The sequence below is a fragment of the Eriocheir sinensis genome, chromosome 12 (assembly GCF_024679095.1).
Source record: "Eriocheir sinensis breed Jianghai 21 chromosome 12, ASM2467909v1, whole genome shotgun sequence".
Taxonomy (NCBI): domain Eukaryota; kingdom Metazoa; phylum Arthropoda; class Malacostraca; order Decapoda; family Varunidae; genus Eriocheir; species Eriocheir sinensis.
Genome location: NC_066520.1, coordinates 9298509 through 9317950, shown reverse-complemented (window position 1 = coordinate 9317950; position 19442 = coordinate 9298509). Strand labels below are relative to the sequence as shown.

The window sequence follows — 19442 nt, the reverse complement described above, 5'->3', positions numbered from 1 at the left end:
TGGTGGTGGTGATAGAGGAGGAAGGGTGAGTAAGTGGTAGTGGTGCTGGTGGTGCTGGGGATACAAAAACATATATAGTTTGCCTTAAAGTGTTGATGGTGTTGTCGTTGTGGTGGTGATGGTGGTGGTGGAAGTGGTGTTGCAGATAGTACCATTATATTCCCAGGTTTGTTGTTGGTGGTGGTGGCAGTGCTGGTAGCTGTGGTGGTGTTTGTGGTGGAGCCAAAGGTGTAGCGGCGGTGTTTGTGGTCGTGATGGTGATGGATGGTGGTGCTTGGTGTCCGATGTACGATAAATGGTGGAGGTGATGGTGGTGGTGGTGGTAGTGGGTGATGTTAATTGGTGTCAGGGTTGGTGTTAGCTTTGTTCTTTTGCTCGAGGGTGGTATTGATGCTTCGATTCTCATTCGACCAGCTTCACTCCAATGTACTCCGTCAACAACTAGTTCTTCTACAGAATGCAGGTTGTTGAAATGAATGTTGCGTACATTGAGTCTTTTCTTTACTGTTGTTAACTTACGCTACTTGTAATCTAAGCTATGGGGGAATATAATGTCTTCAGGTTGTAATCGTGCTGCAGTCTGCCTGAAACATACGAAAAAGGGTCAGTAAAATCTTATATCTCTGAAGTACTTATCCAATGAAGACATGAGGCTATTAATACTCTGTGCACTAATAATACCGACGGTGGGAGTCTATTCCAGTGATCGACGACTCTATTATTGAAATAACTTCTGCGCGCCAATGTGTCACATCGGTTTCCCTTTAACTTCATACCGTTGCTGCGTGTTATTGTGTTGGTGCCTCTGAAATAGACTATCTGGATTAATGTTTTCGAATCTATTAAGGATTTTGAACACTTCAATTAAGTCCCATCTTACTCTTCGCTTTTTTAAGGAAAACAAATCTAAACGATTTAAACGCTCGTCATACAGCAAGTTACGGAGCGCTGGAATTTGTTTGGTTGCTCGTCGCTGTATCTTTTCTAGCAAAACTTCATCTTTGATATAATTCGGTGACCAGAACTGAACGGCGTATTCTATGTGTGGTCTTACAAATGCTGAATAGTATCTCCTCATAAGTTCGGCTGATTTGTTATCAAAGTTTCTGGAGATTAATCCTAACATCATATTGGCTTTTTTACTCGCCGCAGAACATTAATCACTCATTTTAAGAGTGTTACTGATTATGACACCGAGATCTTTTTCTTGTTTTACTTCGCTGAGCTCATGTCCTTGAATATGACATTTGAGGTTAGGATTCTTTTCAACTATGTGCATTACTTTACATTTATCTAATTTGAAACACATTTGCCATTTTTAGCTCCAGTCGGCAAATCTTATTAAGTCTGATTGAATATTCTCGCAATTTTTACTGTTCGTTACCATACCTCCTAATTTGGTGTCGTCGGCGAATATGGCTACTTTTGATAGGATATCAGTCTCTAAATCGTTCACGTAAATTATGAATAGTGTTGGCCCTAGGACTGAACCTTGGGGCACGCCACTGGTTACGGGTTGCCAATCGGATGCTTCACCCTTAATTAAGAACTACACGCTGTTCTCTGTCTGTGAGCCAGTCATGAATCCACGCACACAGATGGTCACTAATACCGTGGGAATGCAGTTTTGAAATAAGCCTTAGGTGGGGAACTTTATCAAACGTTTTCTGAAAGTCTAGGTAAATTACGTCAAATGGGGCTCGGGCGTCCCAACTTGAATAAACGTCGTTGAAAAAAGTTAATAAGTTGGTAAGGCAAGATCGATTACTACGAAATCCGTGCTGATTATCAGTTATCAAATCATTTGTTTCGAGGAAAGTGATCACTTTATCCCTGATTTTTTTTCTCGAATAGTTTAATTAGGACAGATGTAAGGCTGATAGACGATAATTACTGGCCTGTTTTTTATCTCCTTTTTAAGGATCGGGGTAACATTGGCTCTTTTCCACGCAAGGGGCAAGCTTACCTGTGCTAATGACTTGTTGAACATTAACGTTATGGGTAATTCTAGCTGTTGACTACATTCTCTTAACACGCAAGGAGATAAATTGTCAGGGACCGGAGTTTTTTTTGGATCTATTTTTTGCAGGTACGCACGCACTTCACTGATATCAATTTCGGTTAACGAAAGCTTATGTTCTTCAGGGCCTCGAAAAATAGTCCTCAGGGCTGGGATCGATGTCATGTTCTCTTTTGTGAATACGCTACTGATGGTTGAATTTAGGACCAACGCCATGCCTTTATTATCACTAATCGTGTCGCCATTTACTTATAGAGGGCCGACATTATTTTAAACAGTTTTTGTGTTTCTTATGTAACTGAAAAATAACCTGGGATTTTTCTTAGTCTCAAGTGATATTTTCATCTCATACTCGCGTTTCTGTTTTCTGATTTTCCTTTCGCATTCTCTCTTGATATTGATATAATTATTATGATCCTGTGAATTGTGTGACAGTTTATATTTCTTATACAGTTTTCTTTTTTCGACAATGATTTTCTGTAGGAAATTGGTCAGCCACAACGGCTTGTGGTTTTCTGTCCTTCGTGGCTTAAGTCGGATGAATTTATTTACGTTCGCTGTGATTTGTACAGTAAAACGATTATACATTTCTTGAACGTTAACGTTATTGAGCAAATGATTCCAATTTACTGATGCCAATTCTCTTCTTAGGTCCGTAAAATTCGCTTTACTATAGTTAGGTATTAAGAGTGAGTTTTCTCGTGCTTTTGTTTCAATATTTAAAACACATCTGATTATGTTGTGGTCGCTGCTTGCAAATGGCTCGCCGACCTCACAGGCAGTTATGAGGTGGCTGTCGGTCGTGAAGACTAAATCAAGAATGTTGCTTCCGCGTGTCGGCGTGGTAACTGTTTGATAAAGAAATATGTCTTGCGCAAAGTTTATTAATCTAGATCCTTCTCTGTCGCCAGGGAGAGCAGACCAGTTAACGGAGGGGTTATTGAAGTCACCGCATATTATTGCATTTCTATTTCTAATAACTTTATTTATCTCTGCGTAGAGATTTCCATCAATGTCTTCATTTGATTTAGGAGGTCGGTAAATTATGCCCAGAACATACTTTTCATTATTGATCGTCGCTTGTACATACAATGAATCATAAGACTCTGTCTCGGTTGTGTTAAGCTGAATGACTTCTAAATTACTTTTCGCATATATTATTACACCTCCACCTTTTTTGTGTAGATGGTTATAGTGACAGTAGTAGTAGTAGTAGTAGTAGTAGTAGTAGTAGTAGTAGCAGTAGTAGAAATAGTAGTAGTAGTAGTAGTAGTAATAGTAGCGACAATAAGATCAACTGTATCAATTCAACAGCCTATTACTACTACTACTACTACTACTACTACTTCTACTTCTCTTTGTACTATTATTTCGTCTTTTTTTCACTTTTTAATCCTTAATCCTATGGGCAGGCGGTGGCTGAAGTGGTAGCGTGCTGGGCCCACATTCACCGCGTGATGGACGACACGAGTTCGAATCCCCACGCTACCACCTCGGATTTTTCAGTCACCGTCGAGTGGCTTAAAACTACCCACATGCTGTCCTGAAGACCACCCATCAACCCGGACTCTAGAGGAAATCGTACAAGAATCAAGAACGAGTTCCGGGGGGCAGCATGAGCCAAGAGAAGATGGCTCCACTATAAACACTTGCCTGCGCCATGACGGGCTGGGGCTGAATACCATCCAGGCTCCTCAAGCAAGCCAACCGGCGCAATAGGCGGAGACGTAAAAAAAAAAAAAAATAAATAAAAAAAAAATTCCAATATAAGCGTTTTAGTCCATTAACAACTCATTGGTTATCTTCTATTTAAACTCTTTTTGAATCCCCCTTTTTCGTCTTCGTCTTTATGTAAAAAAAATATCAAAATTATCTTATGAATCATAATGATCTTTACTTTCGTTTTTTCCCTATATTCTTGAACGTAATCTCCAGACATCATCCACCCTGTAAACCAATCCTCATCCTTCTCCCCTTCCTCTCTACACTACATGTTATAGATTGCAAAACGTGTCTCGAGACTCACACATCTATGTTTTTCTATTTCTGGGAACAGGAAAGTGGAGTGCCAGAACGGGCAGTGCGGCGAGGACGGCGTGTGCGAGTGCTACCCCTGCTACTCCGGGCCGGCCTGCGACGCCTACGGTGAGCCGGGACACTGGGGCCAGAGGGACGGTGGGAGGGAGGGATAGCGAGAGGGAAATGGCGAAAGTTAAGACAGAAAGAGAGTTGAAGAGAGAGAGAGAGAGAGAGAGAGAGAGAGAGAGAGAGAGAGAGAGAGAGAGAGAGAGAGAGAGAGAGAGAGAGAGAGAGAGAGAGAGAGAGAGAGAGAGAGAGAGAGAGAGAGAGAGAGAGAGAGAGAGAGAGAGAGAGAGAGAGTAACGAATTCTGTTTCCTTTCTTTCAGATGATAAATACGACCCCAGATTTGCTATTCGCTGGGACACAGTCATCATAAATACAGGTCATTCTGGTAAGTAGACAAACAAACGTATACATCGATCTTTTACTCTATCAATCAATTTATCTATCTATCACATACATATACATCTATTTTTTTATTCTATCAATCTATCTATCTATCTATTTGTCTGTGTCTGTCTGTCTGTCTGCCTGTCTATATACCAACTGGTTATCTGATATCTTAACTTTCTTCATATTCTTCTTAAATACACTACCTAAATAAGTGGCCATGAACAAACATCTTCCATCCCATCCAGTTTTCTAATAATCGATAAACACCCACCACTGAGGAAAACACTTACATACAAACACACACACACAAAAAAAAATAAAAAAATCAGAAAACCAAAACCAAAACGCTTCGATACCGCGGAGACCAAAAGGAGTTCGCGCGGCGGTAAGATGAGTGGCCCAACGCGCCTCTAAGCCTGAATCCGTAAGTGACACAACAGAGACGCAGACACCAAGAGAATTGAAGAGGGAAATGAAGGATCGGAAGGGGAAAGGCGAGGAGGAATGGCGGAATGGCTCAGGTTTATTCAGTGCGAAGAATGGGAAGAGAAAGGCGAGGGGGAAGAGGAGGAGGTGGGAGAAATAGGGGAACGGCGGATGGGAAGGGGAAAGGTGAGGTCGAAGGCAAGGAGGAGGAGGAGGAAGGGGGAAAAGGGCTCTGGTTTACTCGATGGAAGTTGAAGCATGGGAAGGGGAGAGTCGAGAAAGAGGAGAAAGACGAGGGAGGGATAGAAGCAAGACGAGGAGAAAGAGATAAACAAGGAGGGAGAAATGGGGGAAGGGCTCAGGTTCATTCGATGGAAGTTGAAGCATGGGAAGGAAGAGGCGTAGAAAGGAGAGAAAGAGGAAGGAGGAAAAGAGGAAAGACGACGAGGAGGAGAAGGAAAGGAGGGAGGAATGGGGGAAGGGGTCAGGTTCATTCGATGGAAGATAAAGGATGGGAAAGGGAGAGGCGAGAAGGAAGAAAAAGAAAAGGAGGGAGGAATGGGGGAAGGGCTCAGGTTAAATTCACTCATACTCGTGGAATTCTGATTCTAAGAAGAGTAGCAATGAGAGTAGGCAATGAGAGCAGAAGGGTAGGAGATAAGGAAGGCAGGGTGATGGGGGAGGAGAGATGCAATGAAGGAAAGAAATAGTACAAAAAAGCGTGGAAAATGTGTAAAAGAAGACCTCATGCCTCTAATTAGACGTAATGAAGAACTTATTGGCATTGTTGCGAGTCTTAATGCCGTGCATGTGTATGTGTGGGTTGAGCTTGTAGGTAAAGAAGGGTGTAGAAATGAGAGAGAGAGAGAGAGAGAGAGAGAGAGAGAGAGAGAGAGAGAGAGAGAGAGAGAGAGAGAGAGAGAGAGAGAGAGAGAGAGAGAGAGAGAGAGAGAGAGAGAGAGAGAGAGAGAGAGAGAGACACGGCAGTAAGAATAAATCACTGAAAAAAGATAAATTAGTCAACTCAGTTTCGTTGACAAATTGCATAGTCGTGTTATAACGAGCATGAAAAATCGGAGGGATCTTTTTTCCGGCATTGTGCAAATAAACACACACACACACACACACACACACACACACACACACATATACACGACCACCACCACCATTACTCTTCATCCGAACACACACACACACACACACACACACACACACACCACACACCTCCACCCTATCTAACACAATTTATACCTATGAATACCACATACACCACATACCCCGTCACCACAAACACCCCACCTCACCACACAATACCACAGCATAGTTTTTCACCACATCCTGTACCACACATTAATCCTGCCCTTCCAACACCCTACCACATCCCTTCTGTCACCACCCAGGACACCACATCCCCGTCACCACAAACACCACACCTCACCACACAATACTACACCCCAGCTTCTCACCACATCCTGTACCATACATTAATCCTCCCCTCCCAACACCCTACGACATCCCTTCCGTCACCAAACAGCATCCGAATCACTCCCCGTCACCACAAACACCACACCTCACCACACAATACTACACCCCAGCTTTTCACCACATCCTGTACCATACATCGTTTCCTGACCCTCCTAGGCTAAGGTCACGACCCCCGCTCGCTCCGGCTAGAGTGTTCACCGTGATTCAGTGATTCAGTGTTAACCGTGATCCCTTGATTTAGTGTTAACCGTGATACAGTGATTCAGTGTTAACCGCTATTCCGTGATTCAGTGTTAACCGTGATTCAGTGATTTAGTGTTAACCGTGATTCATTGATTTAGTGTTAACCGCTATTCCGTGATTCAGTGTTAACCGCGACTCTGTGATTCGGTGTTAACCGCGATACCGTGATTCAGTGTTAACCGTGATTCCGTAATTCAGTGCTCACCGTGATTCCTCAATTTACTGTTAACCGTGATTCCGTGAATTAGTGTTCACCAAGTGTGTTGTGCAATCTTTATACGCCATCGAGGACTTTAACTGTAGTGGATATTACTTGAAGAGGTTGGACATCGCTCATCGGTAACTTCATCGTCGCTTCACTGCCTAGCAGACATCACCGCCGCTGTGGAACGCTAAGTGTCATAATTCTACTGCTTCCCGTACCTGTCACAGGGTAACAAAGTAAAGTATTTCAACAACAGCACACACATTGTTTAAACATAAACCCGAGTGATACATTTACACACTTATTATAGCGAGTATTTTATTTATTTTATTACTATAGTAAACGGTCAGATCACAACTCACTGTATTTTCTTGTTCATTACCAATCGTTCTTGAACCCCGCCCTATTTATTCCCAGGGGTATAATTACTCCCGGTACCGCCCGTTAAGCCTGAAATTTTCCGGGATTAGTGAGGTCGCCTAATCTTTTCACCGGCACTCCCTCACCAAGACAGTCAGGTGTTCACACACCAAGACCCAGGTGTTCACACACCCGCCCATATCCCACAGCCACCGAGGGCTTAACGAAGGAAACCACCCGGCACTCCTTAAATAATCCTAATCAACACAAGTATTTCTACTTCTATTTTAATCACCTTCCCTACTCCTCCTCCGCCCAAACCCATATTTCCTTTACCGCCTCCTCCTTTAACCATTTCCTCCTCCTCTAACTATTTCCTCCTTCTCCTCCTCCTTTGTGCTCCTTTGTGTTCCTTTAACTAAACAAGCCTCTCTACCGTCCAACTAATTACCCCCGTGGGACTCGACCCGACCCCTACCTAACTCCTTCCAGGTGTTCAGTTGAGCTCCTTCCTGGTATTCAGCAAGCCACCCACGCGGTTTCTAAATATATCATAACTAAAGTTTCTTGCTACAGAAAAAAGAAAAGAAAAAAGGAATTGTAACCATGCCCAAATATTTCACTTGCGGTAATTGTTCACAGACATTTGCCACGATCCACTTTCAACTCAGCGAGTCTAAATGTAAATATTGTGTCTTGGACTCGCGTATCCAAGCACTTAGCTCGATTAACGATGAGCTGAAACGCTCAAACGTATTGATATGGGAAGTTGTGACTTCTTTCCCCGCCCTTCCTACTCCAGCTTCCTTCTCCTCAAACTCATATTCTGACGTTCTGACCCAATTACATACCTCCTCCTCCTCCTCTGCCTCGCCTGAACCCGCCTCCATCCTTACTATTCCTTCCGCCCCATCCACCTCCATTGCTACCTCATCCACTCACACTACCTCTTCTCCCTCAACCACCCTTGACTCATCCCCTATCCTCATCACCACTCCATCTTCCCTTCCACCTCCAACACGATCTCCTCTGCCTCGCCTCAACCACCCCACTCTGCAACGCCTGAACCCGCCGCCACCCCTACCATTCCTTCTATCCCATCCACCTCCCTTGCTACCTCATCCACTCCCACTCCCTCTTCTCCCTTCAACACCCTTGACTCCTCCCTATCCTCATCACTCCATCTTCCCCTTCCACCTTCAACACGATCTCCTCTGCCTCGCCTGAACCCGCCGCCACCCTTACCACTCCTTCTACTCCATCCACCCCCCTTCCTACCCCATCCACCTCCATCCACAGTACCACTCCTTTCTCCTCCTTCCTCTCCTCCAACACCCTTGACTCCTCCATCCTCATCACCACTCCATCCTCCACTTCCACCTCCAACACGAACTCAACCTCCGCCTCCTCCTCCACTTCTGATACCACATCTCCTCCATCCACACCTCACCCTCCACCCTTCCCCAACCAGCCCATACTATCACCACCACCAATTGAGAACCCTACTTAGCCCGGGCTCCCGCTTGTACCTCGCGCCCTTCCAGAAGAAATCACAAGACCATTCTACCAGCTGTCACTTGTACGAACCAGACGCTGTTTCCTGGTATGGGCAAATTAACTTCTAGAGTCAATTTAGTTGGAGACAGTGTGGTGAGAGGCCAACTTACGGAGTTTTGCGGTCGGAATACGTTGACACGGCAGCGTTTCTGTATCCCCGAGCCAAACTGGACGATATTGAATAAGCTGTCGATGCAGTTTCAGTAAATGCGAAGGACGACACAGTGTATCTGATCCATGCGGGAACCAACGACCTTCAGTCAACTCAAATTCAGGTCCTGTTAGCAAAATACCGTCAAGTCATTCGGAAATACAAGACCAAGTCCCTCACATCATCGTCTCTGGAATTCTACCGAGAGTCAATACGTTCGCCGGATACAACAACAGTAAAGCGTACGGCGTCAACACTAGTCTAAAGCAGTTATGCAACGATGAAGGCGTAGGGTTCATGAACGCATGGCATCACTTCAACCAGCGCCCAGATTTGTTTTGGGAGGACGGACCCACTTGAACGAGGTTGGTTCGGCGCGGCTAGGAAGGCTCCTGAACGATGCAGTTGAAAGCTTCTCGAAAGCTATTAAAAACTGGAGGCGAGGGCAAGGCAAAGGCAACCCTTGATCAACCGAACCGTAGCGTCGATGCGGCTTGCAAGAAACTGTGTAACCAACGACGCCTCCGACAAGCGAACTCATTCAACACGACGCGGCCAAACCAGTAATCACATTTCCATTTTGTACACAAATGCACGCAGTCTATTACCCAAAAAGGACGAAATTAGGGCGTATATTGCAACTGAGAAACCAGATGTGGTAGCCATCACAGAGACTTGGGCCAACTCTGCACATCTAGTATCTGAACTGTCATTTCCCGGGTACGAAAGCTTCCAAAAAATCGATTGCACAAGAAAGGAGGAGGAGTAATTTGCTAAAAAGTACGCTGCCATAAAAATAGACAAACGGGACGCAGAGAATTACGACTCCGTCTATGTGGAAATAACCGCGAATAATAAGAAACTAACACTTGCGACCGTATACAGGCCTCCGAAACAACAGGCAGCCTATGACACTGCCCTGTACGAAGAGCTTCACTTGTAACACAAAGCAAAGAAGCAATAATAATTGGGGACTTTAATTGCCCTAACATTGACTGGGGACAATTGACTGGAGATCAAGAGGGTAACAGGCTTATAGAAATGGTGGAGGATTCGTTCCTCACTCAAGTTGTAACTCAACCAACAAGAGAAAACAATCTGCTGGATCTGGTATTAGTAAGCGACCCCGACCTCATTCGCGACTGTGAAGTTGGTGAAAAAATTAACGGTTACGATCACCACTTAATCCGTTTCAATGTCAACATAAGTCGCAAACTCGTAGACAATCCGTCAGTGATACCAGACTACAAAAAAGCAAATTTCAACCTAGCCCGTGAGCTGCTTCCCTCTGTGACCTGGGACCAACTTCACCTAACCGACAATACAATCGACAACGTGTGGAACAACTTCAAAGATAAGCTTTTGGGAGTAGAAAAGGTTACAGTGCCGACGAAACCCAGGCGAGTAAATGGTGCCGTAGATCCACCGTGGATGACCAGAGAAATAAAAAGGGCGGTAAACTTAAAAAAAAGGAATTATAACCTAATGAAAGAGAATGACACGGCCGAAGCCCGTACTCAGTACCACAACAGCCTCAGAGCTTGTCGCACCCTTATTCGGAGTAGTAAACGCAACTACGAAAAACAAATAGCGCGTGACATCAAGACAAACTCAATAAAATTCTTCACATACATCAGATCGAACAAGAAAGTAAAATCCAATATTGGTCCCCTGACAGACGAGACTGGAGCTGCAACTCAGGACAGTAAACAGATGGCCAGAATCCTCAACAGTAACTTCGCATCCGTATTCACAGTCGAGAACATCGAAACCATGCCCGAGAACCCTGACCCGCCGAGGGGAATCACGCCCCTGAAAATTGACTCAATATGCGACCAAGAAGTGAAAGAGTATTTGGATAAACTCGACACGAACAAGTCAACAGGATCTGACGGTTTGTCCCCGCGGTTATTAAGAGCTTAAACAACAAATACTTCAGCCACTCACTAACATATTCAACCAGTCTGTTCAATTGAAAAAGGTCCCGGAAGACTGGAAGATGGCGAACGTAACACCAATTTTCAAAAAAGGAGACAAAAGCGTTGCATTAAACTACAGGCCCATAAGTTTGACATCAGTGGCAGGAAAAATACTCGAAAAGATTATTAGAGACAAACTTGTTAAGTTTCTAAAAGACAATAATGTAATCTCCGACACCCAGCATGGCTTCAGAAACAAGCGCTCCTGCCTAACGAATTTATTAGACTTTTTCCAAGGTATATATAAGAACTGGGATGCCCACATCCCCAGTGATGTTATATACCTGGACTTTCAGAAAGCCTTCGACAAGGTAGCGCACGAGCGACTCCCCTAGAACGCTAACCATGGGTATGAGGTACCCGAAGCGAATGACGTCATTGCCATTGTGTATGGTTCCGGTGCTCTGAGGGTACCCACCTCCTCAGTAGCTTCATGTGCCCGCTTGACAGTGTAGGGGAAGGTCACGTTGTCTCGCTCTCTCTGCTCACCTTTGTTGTAGGCCTACATTCGGGTGCGGTATACCCATGGTTGGTGATACAGGGTGTTGTACATGTCCCTAGGATATTGTTTACGTACTTTTTTAGTGATCACCTGTGCAGTGGATCACAGGACCTGGGAGGCCATACAAGAAGTTTGGAAGCCATCGGATGATAATTTTTTTTATGAAATTTTTTTTTTGAAATTTTTGAACATTTTTCCTATTTTTAGTAACATTTTTCAGTACCTGATTTTCATACCAAAACAATACGTTTTTCAGTTCTTCTTAATGTTAAGTCAAGATACAAAGTTTGAAGTCCCTTCATGTAACTTTATTCCATTAAAACTTTACATTTAATTTTTTTTTTTTCTTTCAAAATCGGGTATGATGTACCCATGGTTAGTAGTGGTGTGACTTTTTCTAAGGTTAGTGTTCTAGGGTTAAGAAACTGCACTCGGCGGGCATTGGAGCCAATCTGATCGCGTGGATAAGAGATTGGCTCACCGACAGAAAACAACGAGTACTACTCAACGGACAGCCTTCCGATTGGCTTCCAGTCACTAGTGGAGTGCCTCAAGGGTCAGTGCTGGGACCCATTCTCTTCATCATATATATCAACGACCTCGAAGCAGGACTGAAATCCACAATATCGAAATTTGCTGATGACACTAAGGTGGGGGGAAAGGCCCTCACAAAGACCGACTGCGAAATCATTCAGAAAGACCTCAATCACATTATCGAATGGTCGGAAAAATGGCAAATGTCCTTTAATGTTGACAAATGCAAAGTCATGCACATTGGGTCCAGAAATAGTAACCACACATACATCATGAATGGGAGACCTCCGCAAGCGATGCAGGAGTAAAAGGATCTTTGAGACACTATCAGCAGTGACCTGAAACACGCGAATCACTGTAAAAAGCATACAACAAAGCCAACACTATGCTCGGGTTCATAGCGAGGAACTTCGAGTGTAAAACGCCAGACGTGATGCTATCCTTGTATAATTCCATGGTAAGACCGCACCTCGAGTATGCAGTACAGTTCTGGTCTCCTAATTACAGAAAGGACATTGATTTACTGGAAAGGATTCAACGACGCGCCACGAAAATGATACCAACCTTAAGGGCTCAACCGTACGAGGAACGACTCAAGCGACTCAATCTCTTTACATTAGAGAAAAGACGCCTACGAGGAGATATGATTCAAGTCTTCAAGTATCTGAAAAAGTTCAATAACGTCGATTACTCCAATTTCTTTGAATTGCAAACCAACCTAAGAACTAGAAATAACGGTTTACCCATTCAGTCTAGTCGATGTAACACAGACATCGGAAGGAGTTTCTTTTCAAACCGAGTCATCCGTCACTGGAACAATCTTCCTTCAGAAGTAGTAAATGCGAATACTATCAACTCCTTCAAATATAGAATCGACCGTCACTTCGCTGCGTCGGGAGTAAACTGAATATTGAGTTGCTTTCATCTGCTCCTCAATATCGAGGCGCTTTCATCTGCTCCTCAATGTCGAGGTGCTTTCATCTGCTCCCCAGGCCCCAGGCTGTCGAGCAGATTAAATCACCAAAGCGGGCAACCTCGTAATGAGCCAATAGGCTTTCTGTTGCCTGCGTTTCCATGTTTCCATGTTTCCATGTTTCCCCTCCCAACACCCTACGACATCCCTTCCGTCACCAAACAGCATCCGAATCACTCCCCGCGCCACACCCCGCCACACGCAACTCCCCGATCACTCACTTCGCCACGCAGCACCACGCAACACAAATCCCTTCACAGCATAATTCCGAGGCAAGGAAGTCCGCCCCATTAGCACCGAGGGAGGCCTGTCACATCCCCCCAACAAAACGTAGAAATGATGAATGGAATGCTTTGCCAAATGAAGTCATGTGTGTTAAAAATATGCATATGAGTTTGGGTTATTTTGGAAAGCATGATAAAATACAAATAGGTAAGGACACGCAGACTCACACCCACACCCATACCCACACCTATACCTACACCCACACACAACCCCTCCCTATACCCACGGCCTTATCAACACACCTCAAATCTATAAATAATCATAAAGTATATATATGCAATGGATTAATCAAGGGACACTTACTAACAAGCATGTCTGACGACGTACTGATGAAAGGAAAACAAACATATGAATTAATAAACTGTGGAAAAAAATGAAAAACACACGACAAACACCGAAACAAGAGCAATGAAGTGACAGAAAAAGAATGTTAAAAATGAATGTAAAAATGAAAAAAAAGGGGGAGGGGGAGCTCAAGTGAGGATCTAGAGGCATTGACGTGTGTATAGTTTCATTGTCACAGTGCTCGCCAGTCATGCTCGCGGGCAAAGTTTTGTGTGGCAGTCAGTCAGTTTCCGTGCATGGGAGTCATTCATAGGGCGGCATTTGCGTGTCGAGTCGATCACCGACATCCGTCTTGCTCAGCGGGGCGTGTCTCCCTCCTGCAGGAACACCCACCACCACCAGGATGACCACAGTGATGACATGTCAGGCTTGCAAAGGATTTTAATATGTCGTTGTGGGTTACAAGATGGTTATATATACTGCTGATGCTGTTACTACTGCTACTACGACTACTATAACTATTTCGACTACTCCTACTACTACTAATAATAATAATAATACTGCTGCTGCTGCTACTCCACATGATAAACGGTCTCTTGGCCTTCCCTGGTAATTTGTTATTTTGGGAAGATAATTATCCGGGATCTATTGCATAATCTGCCTCCCTCAACTTTCTTGGAGTCCACTGATGAGAGATTAGGAGGAGGGGGAGTTGGAGGAAGAGGAGGAGGAGGAGGAGGAGGAGGAGGACGAAACCAGAAGTCTTATGGATCCACGTGTTTTCTATCTGAGCCCTAACTATCTATCTGTCTATATACCCGTCTATCAATTTAAGATGCGGATGAAGATGAGGACGACGACAACGAATAAGTGAAAGAAAATGAAAAGTTAGAAGGAAAAACACAACTTCTCTACCTCTCAATCTATTTTCAATCTATCTATATATCTATCCATGTATCCCTGCAATTTATCTCATGCAACACGTCGAACACTATCATAGTCACTCATACACGTGTGCCGTTTTCTCTTTTTCACTTAAAATTCTCTCTCTCTCTCTCTCTGTGTGTGTGTAGTAAGAGGAAAAAAGTGTTTATGAGTATTTTGAAAAATCACACAAAGGCTGGCAAGTGTAGTTTACCTAAGTGTGGCTGCAATCTAGGGTGTGCTGTATAAAGGTGTAAGGGCAATTAAGGCAGATGCAGGTGTGCTATCCAAATGACTGTTGGGTATGGCTTAGAAAGGTAGGCTCAAGAGACGGAGACAGGTGTGAATTGGGTAGTTGTAGAAACAGGGAGCTTTAAACAGGTGTTCGATACAAGGTGTTTTGCAAATGGGTGTTGTAATGTACAGTAACAGGTGTGGCATTCCCAGGAGTGGTGTACCAGGCTGCCGCGGAGGATGAGGACCTAGGCCTAACATGTCCCCTGGGCCCAGGAGAACACACCCGCTGCCCGTGCGCCGCCATCACCTACACCCTCCAGCCGCCGCCCAACGAGCCCAGCCACCCGCTCTTCACCATCCACGACTCCTCCGGACAAGTGTTCCTTCGAGACGGGGCGCAGCTCGAGCCTGGCAACACCTACAACCTCGAGATCGTCGCCCACAGTAAGTAACGTGAAACTGGCGCCATTGTCTGAAGCAGCTGATTATTCCTATCTCTTGGTTTCAATTTCTGTCCAATATGTGGGTTTTGTTTCTCTGTCTAATATGTGGCGTTTTTGTCTGTCCAATATGTGGCTTTTTTTTGTCTGTCCAATATGTGGCTTTTTTTTGTCTGTCCAATATGTGGCTTTTTTTGTCTGTCCAATATGTGGCGTTTTTGTCTGTCCAATATGTGGCTTTTTTTTGTCTGTCCAATATGTGGCGTTTTTGTCTGTCCAATATGTGGCTTTTTTTGTCTGTCCAATATGTGGCGTTTTTGTCTGTCCAATATGTGGCTTTTTTGTCTTTCCAATATGTGGCGTTTTGTCTGTCCAATATGTGGGGTTTTTGTCTGTCCAATATGTGGCGTTTTTGTCTGTCCAATATGTGGCTTTTTTTTTGTCTGTCCAATATGTGGCTTTTTTTTGTCTGTCCAATATGTGGCTTTTTTTGTCTGTCCAATATGTGGCTTTTTTGTCTGTCCAATATGTGGCGTTTTTGTCTGTCCAATATGTGGCGTTTTTGTCTGTCCAATATGTGGCGTTTTTGTCTGTCCAATATGTGGCGTTTTTGTCTGTCCAATATGTGGCGTTTTTGTCTGTCCAATATGTGGCGTTTTTGTCTGTCCAATATGTGGCTTTTTTTGTCTGTCCAATATGTGGCGTTTTTGTCTGTCCAATATGTGGCTTTTTTTGTCTGTCCAATATGTGGCGTTTTTGTCTGTCCAATATGTGGCTTTTTTTTGTCTGTCCAATATGTGGGTTTTGTTTCTCTGTCCAATATGTGGCGTTTTTGTCTGTCCAATATGTGGGTTTTGTTTCTCTGTCCAATATGTGGCTTTTTTTGTCTGTCCAATATGTGGCTTTTTTTTGTCTGTCCAATATGTGGGTTTTGTTTCTCTGTCCAATATGTGGCGTTTTTGTCTGTCCAATATGTGGCTTTTTTTTGTCTGTCCAATATGTGGCTTTCTTTGTCTGTCCAATATGTGGGTTTTGTTTCTCTGTCCAATATGTGGGTTTTTTTTGTCTGTCCAATATGTGGCTTTTTTTTGTCTGTCCAATATGTGGCTTTTTTTTGTCTGTCCAATATGTGGCTTTTTTTTGTCTGTCCAATATGTGGCTTTTTTTTGTCTGTCCAATATGTAGCTTCTATTTCTCTGTCCAATATGTAGCTTCTATTTCTCTGTCTAATATGTGGCTTCTATTTCTCTGTCCAATATGTAGCTTCTATTTCTCTGTCCAATATGTGGCTTCTATTTCTCTGTCTAATATGTAGCTTCTATTTCTCTGTCCAATATGTAGCTTCTATTTCTCTGTCCAATATGTGGCTTCTATTTCTCTGTCCAATATGTGGCTTCTATTTCTCTGTCCAATATGTGGCTTCTATTTCTCTGTCCAATATGTAGCTTCTATTTCTCTGTCTAATATGTGGCTTCTATTTCTCTGTCCAATATGTGGCTTCTATTTCTCTGTCCAATATGTGGCTTTTATTTCTCTGTCCAATATGTAGCTTCTATTTCTCTGTCCAATATGTAGCTTCTATTTCTCTGTCCAATATGTGGCTTCTATTTCTCTGTCCAATATGTAGCTTCTATTTCTCTGTCCAATATGTGGCTTCTATTTCTCTGTCCAATATGTGGCTTCTATTTCTCTGTCCAATATGTAGCTTCTATTTCTCTGTCCAATATGTAGCTTCTATTTCTCTGTCCAATATGTAGCTTCTATTTCTCTGTCCAATATGTGGCTTTTATTTCTTCCCTTCTATTTCTCTGTCCAATGTGTAACTCTTATTTCTAGGCATCTATTTCCCTGTCCAATGTGTGTGTGTGTGTCTAAGGTTAAGTAAGGTAAAGTGACTACATCTGGATTTGCTTACGATAAAGGAAGTTGACCAGAGATTCAACATCCCCCCCCCAAAAAAAAAATTGTAGCTGATAACATACAGACAATAACATCATCGTCATGCATCACCATAACCACCAAAAAATACAACACCAACAAAACTCACTAACCACCACCACTACCACCCTCACCGTCATCACACCCCCAACAAATACAACACCAACAAAACTCACCACCACCACCACTACCACCCTCACCGCCATCACCCCCCCAACAAACACAACACCAACAATACTCACTCACCACCACCACTACCACCCTCACCGTCATCACCCCCCCAACAAATACAACACCAACAAAACTCACTAACCACCACCACTACCACCCTCACCGTCATCACCCCCCCAACAAACACAACACCAACAAAACTCACTCACCACCAACACTACCACCCTCACCGTCATCACACCCCCAACAAATACAACACCAACAAAACTCACTAACCACCACCACTACCACCCTCACCGTCATCACCCCCCCAACAAATACAACACCAACAAAACTCACTAACCACCAACACTACCACCCTCACCGTCATCACCCCCCCCAACAAATACAACACCAACAAAACTCACCACCACCACCACTACCACCCTCACCGTCATCACACCCCCAACAAATACAACACCAACAAAACTCACCACCACCACCACTACCACCCTCACCGTCATCACACCCCCAACAAATACAACACCAACAAAACTCACCACCACCACCACCACCACCCTCACCGTCATCACACCCCCAACAAATACAACACCAACAAAACTCACCACCACCACCACTACCACCCTCACCGTCATCACCCCCCCAACAAATACAACACCAACAAAACTCACTAACCACCACCACTACCACCCTCACCGTCATCACCCCCCCAACAAATACAACACCAACAAAACTCACTAACCACCACCACCACCAACCTCACCGTCATCACCCCCCAACAAATACAACATCAACATAACTCACTCACCACCAACACTACCACCCTCACCGTCATCACCCCCCCAACAAATACAACACCAACAAAACTCACCACCACCACCACCACCACCCTCACCGTCATCACACCCCAACAAATACAACACCAACAAAACTCACTCACCACCAACACTACCACCCTCATCATCACCACACCACCAAAACTCATCAGTAATTAAGTCAAGTGTTCGTGGTAATGAGACCCGGAAGCGAGAACAGGTGTGATGATTGCAGGTAAAATGGCTGTAGGGTGGAGGGGCCAGGAGCGTAACAGGACCAGCATAAGGGATGGGAATGAAGGGAAAGGAGAGGTGAAAGCAGGTAATGGGGCTAGTGTAAGAAAGGAGGGAACGATGGGGGGGGGGGAATAGTGGGTCAGTGGTGGCGATGGAGGGAAAGAGGAAAAGGAGAAAGGGAAAGGGGAAGGGGTGAGGGAGTGGAAGGGGAGAGGGAGGGGAGAAGGAGAGGGGAGGGGAGAGGAAAGGAGAGGGAGAAGAAGGGAAAGGGAGGGAAGGGGTGAGGGAGGAAGGGAGAGGGAGGGAGAAGGAGGGGAGGGGAAGAGGAAAGGAGAGGAGAAGAAGGGGAAAGGGAGGGAAGGGAAAAAGAGGGAAGGGAAAGGAAGGGAAGGGAAAAAGAGGGAAGGGAAAGGAAGGGAAGGGAAAAAGAGGGAAGGGAAAGGAAGGGAAGGGAAAAAGAGGGAAGGGAAAGGAAGGGAAGGGAAAAAGAGGGAAGGGAAAGGAAGGGAAGGGGAGAGGAAAGGGAGAGGGAGAGGAAGGGGAAAGGGAGGGTAAGGGGAAATGGAGGGGCAGGGGAAAGGAGGGAAAGGAAAGGAAGGAGGGGTGAAAGGGGAAAGGGAGGGGAAGGGGAAAAGAAGGGGAGGGGGAGGAAGGGGAAAGGGAGGGGAAGGGGAAAGGAAGGGGAAGGGGAAAGGAAGGGGAGGGGGAAAGGGAGGGGAAGGGGAAAAGGAGGGGAAGGGGAAAGGAAGGGGAAGAGGAAAGGAAGGGGAGGGGGAGGAAGGGGAAAGGGAGGGGAAGGGGAAAGGAAGGGGAAGGGGAAAGGAAGGGGAGGGGGAAAGGGAGGGGAAGGGGAAAAGGAGGGGAAGGGCAGAGGAAAGGGAAGGGAAGGGCAAAGAGAGGTAAGTGACCTGGCTGGGAAATACGTCGCTAGAACAAGCTTCCACTGAATTCTTTAAGTGTGCTAATTTCTTTCTTTGTTTACTTTATCATGAAGCACTTTACTTGATGACTAAATTGCTTAAAAATACACATATAAATTACAGACAAAAAAAACAACAACAACAACAACAGGCAGACAGGCACGACCCTCACACACACACACACACACACACACACACACACACACACACACACACACACACACACACACACACACACAAAACCGATTATTATTATTATTATTATTATTATTACACACACA

At 44.6% G+C, this 19442-nt stretch overlaps 1 protein-coding gene across 1 annotated transcript in view; it reads left to right on the top strand.

Annotated features, from left to right (window-relative positions):
• The window catches only part of LOC126997255 (uncharacterized), a 70193-nt gene that overhangs the window by 20206 nt on the left and 30545 nt on the right, over positions 1-19442 (top strand). The window contains exons 3-5 of the mRNA XM_050858252.1: positions 4077-4165; positions 4427-4492; positions 14851-15084. Coding sequence (XP_050714209.1) covers positions 4077-4165; positions 4427-4492; positions 14851-15084 — 389 coding nt within the window. The remainder of the gene's footprint in view (positions 1-4076; positions 4166-4426; positions 4493-14850; positions 15085-19442) is intronic.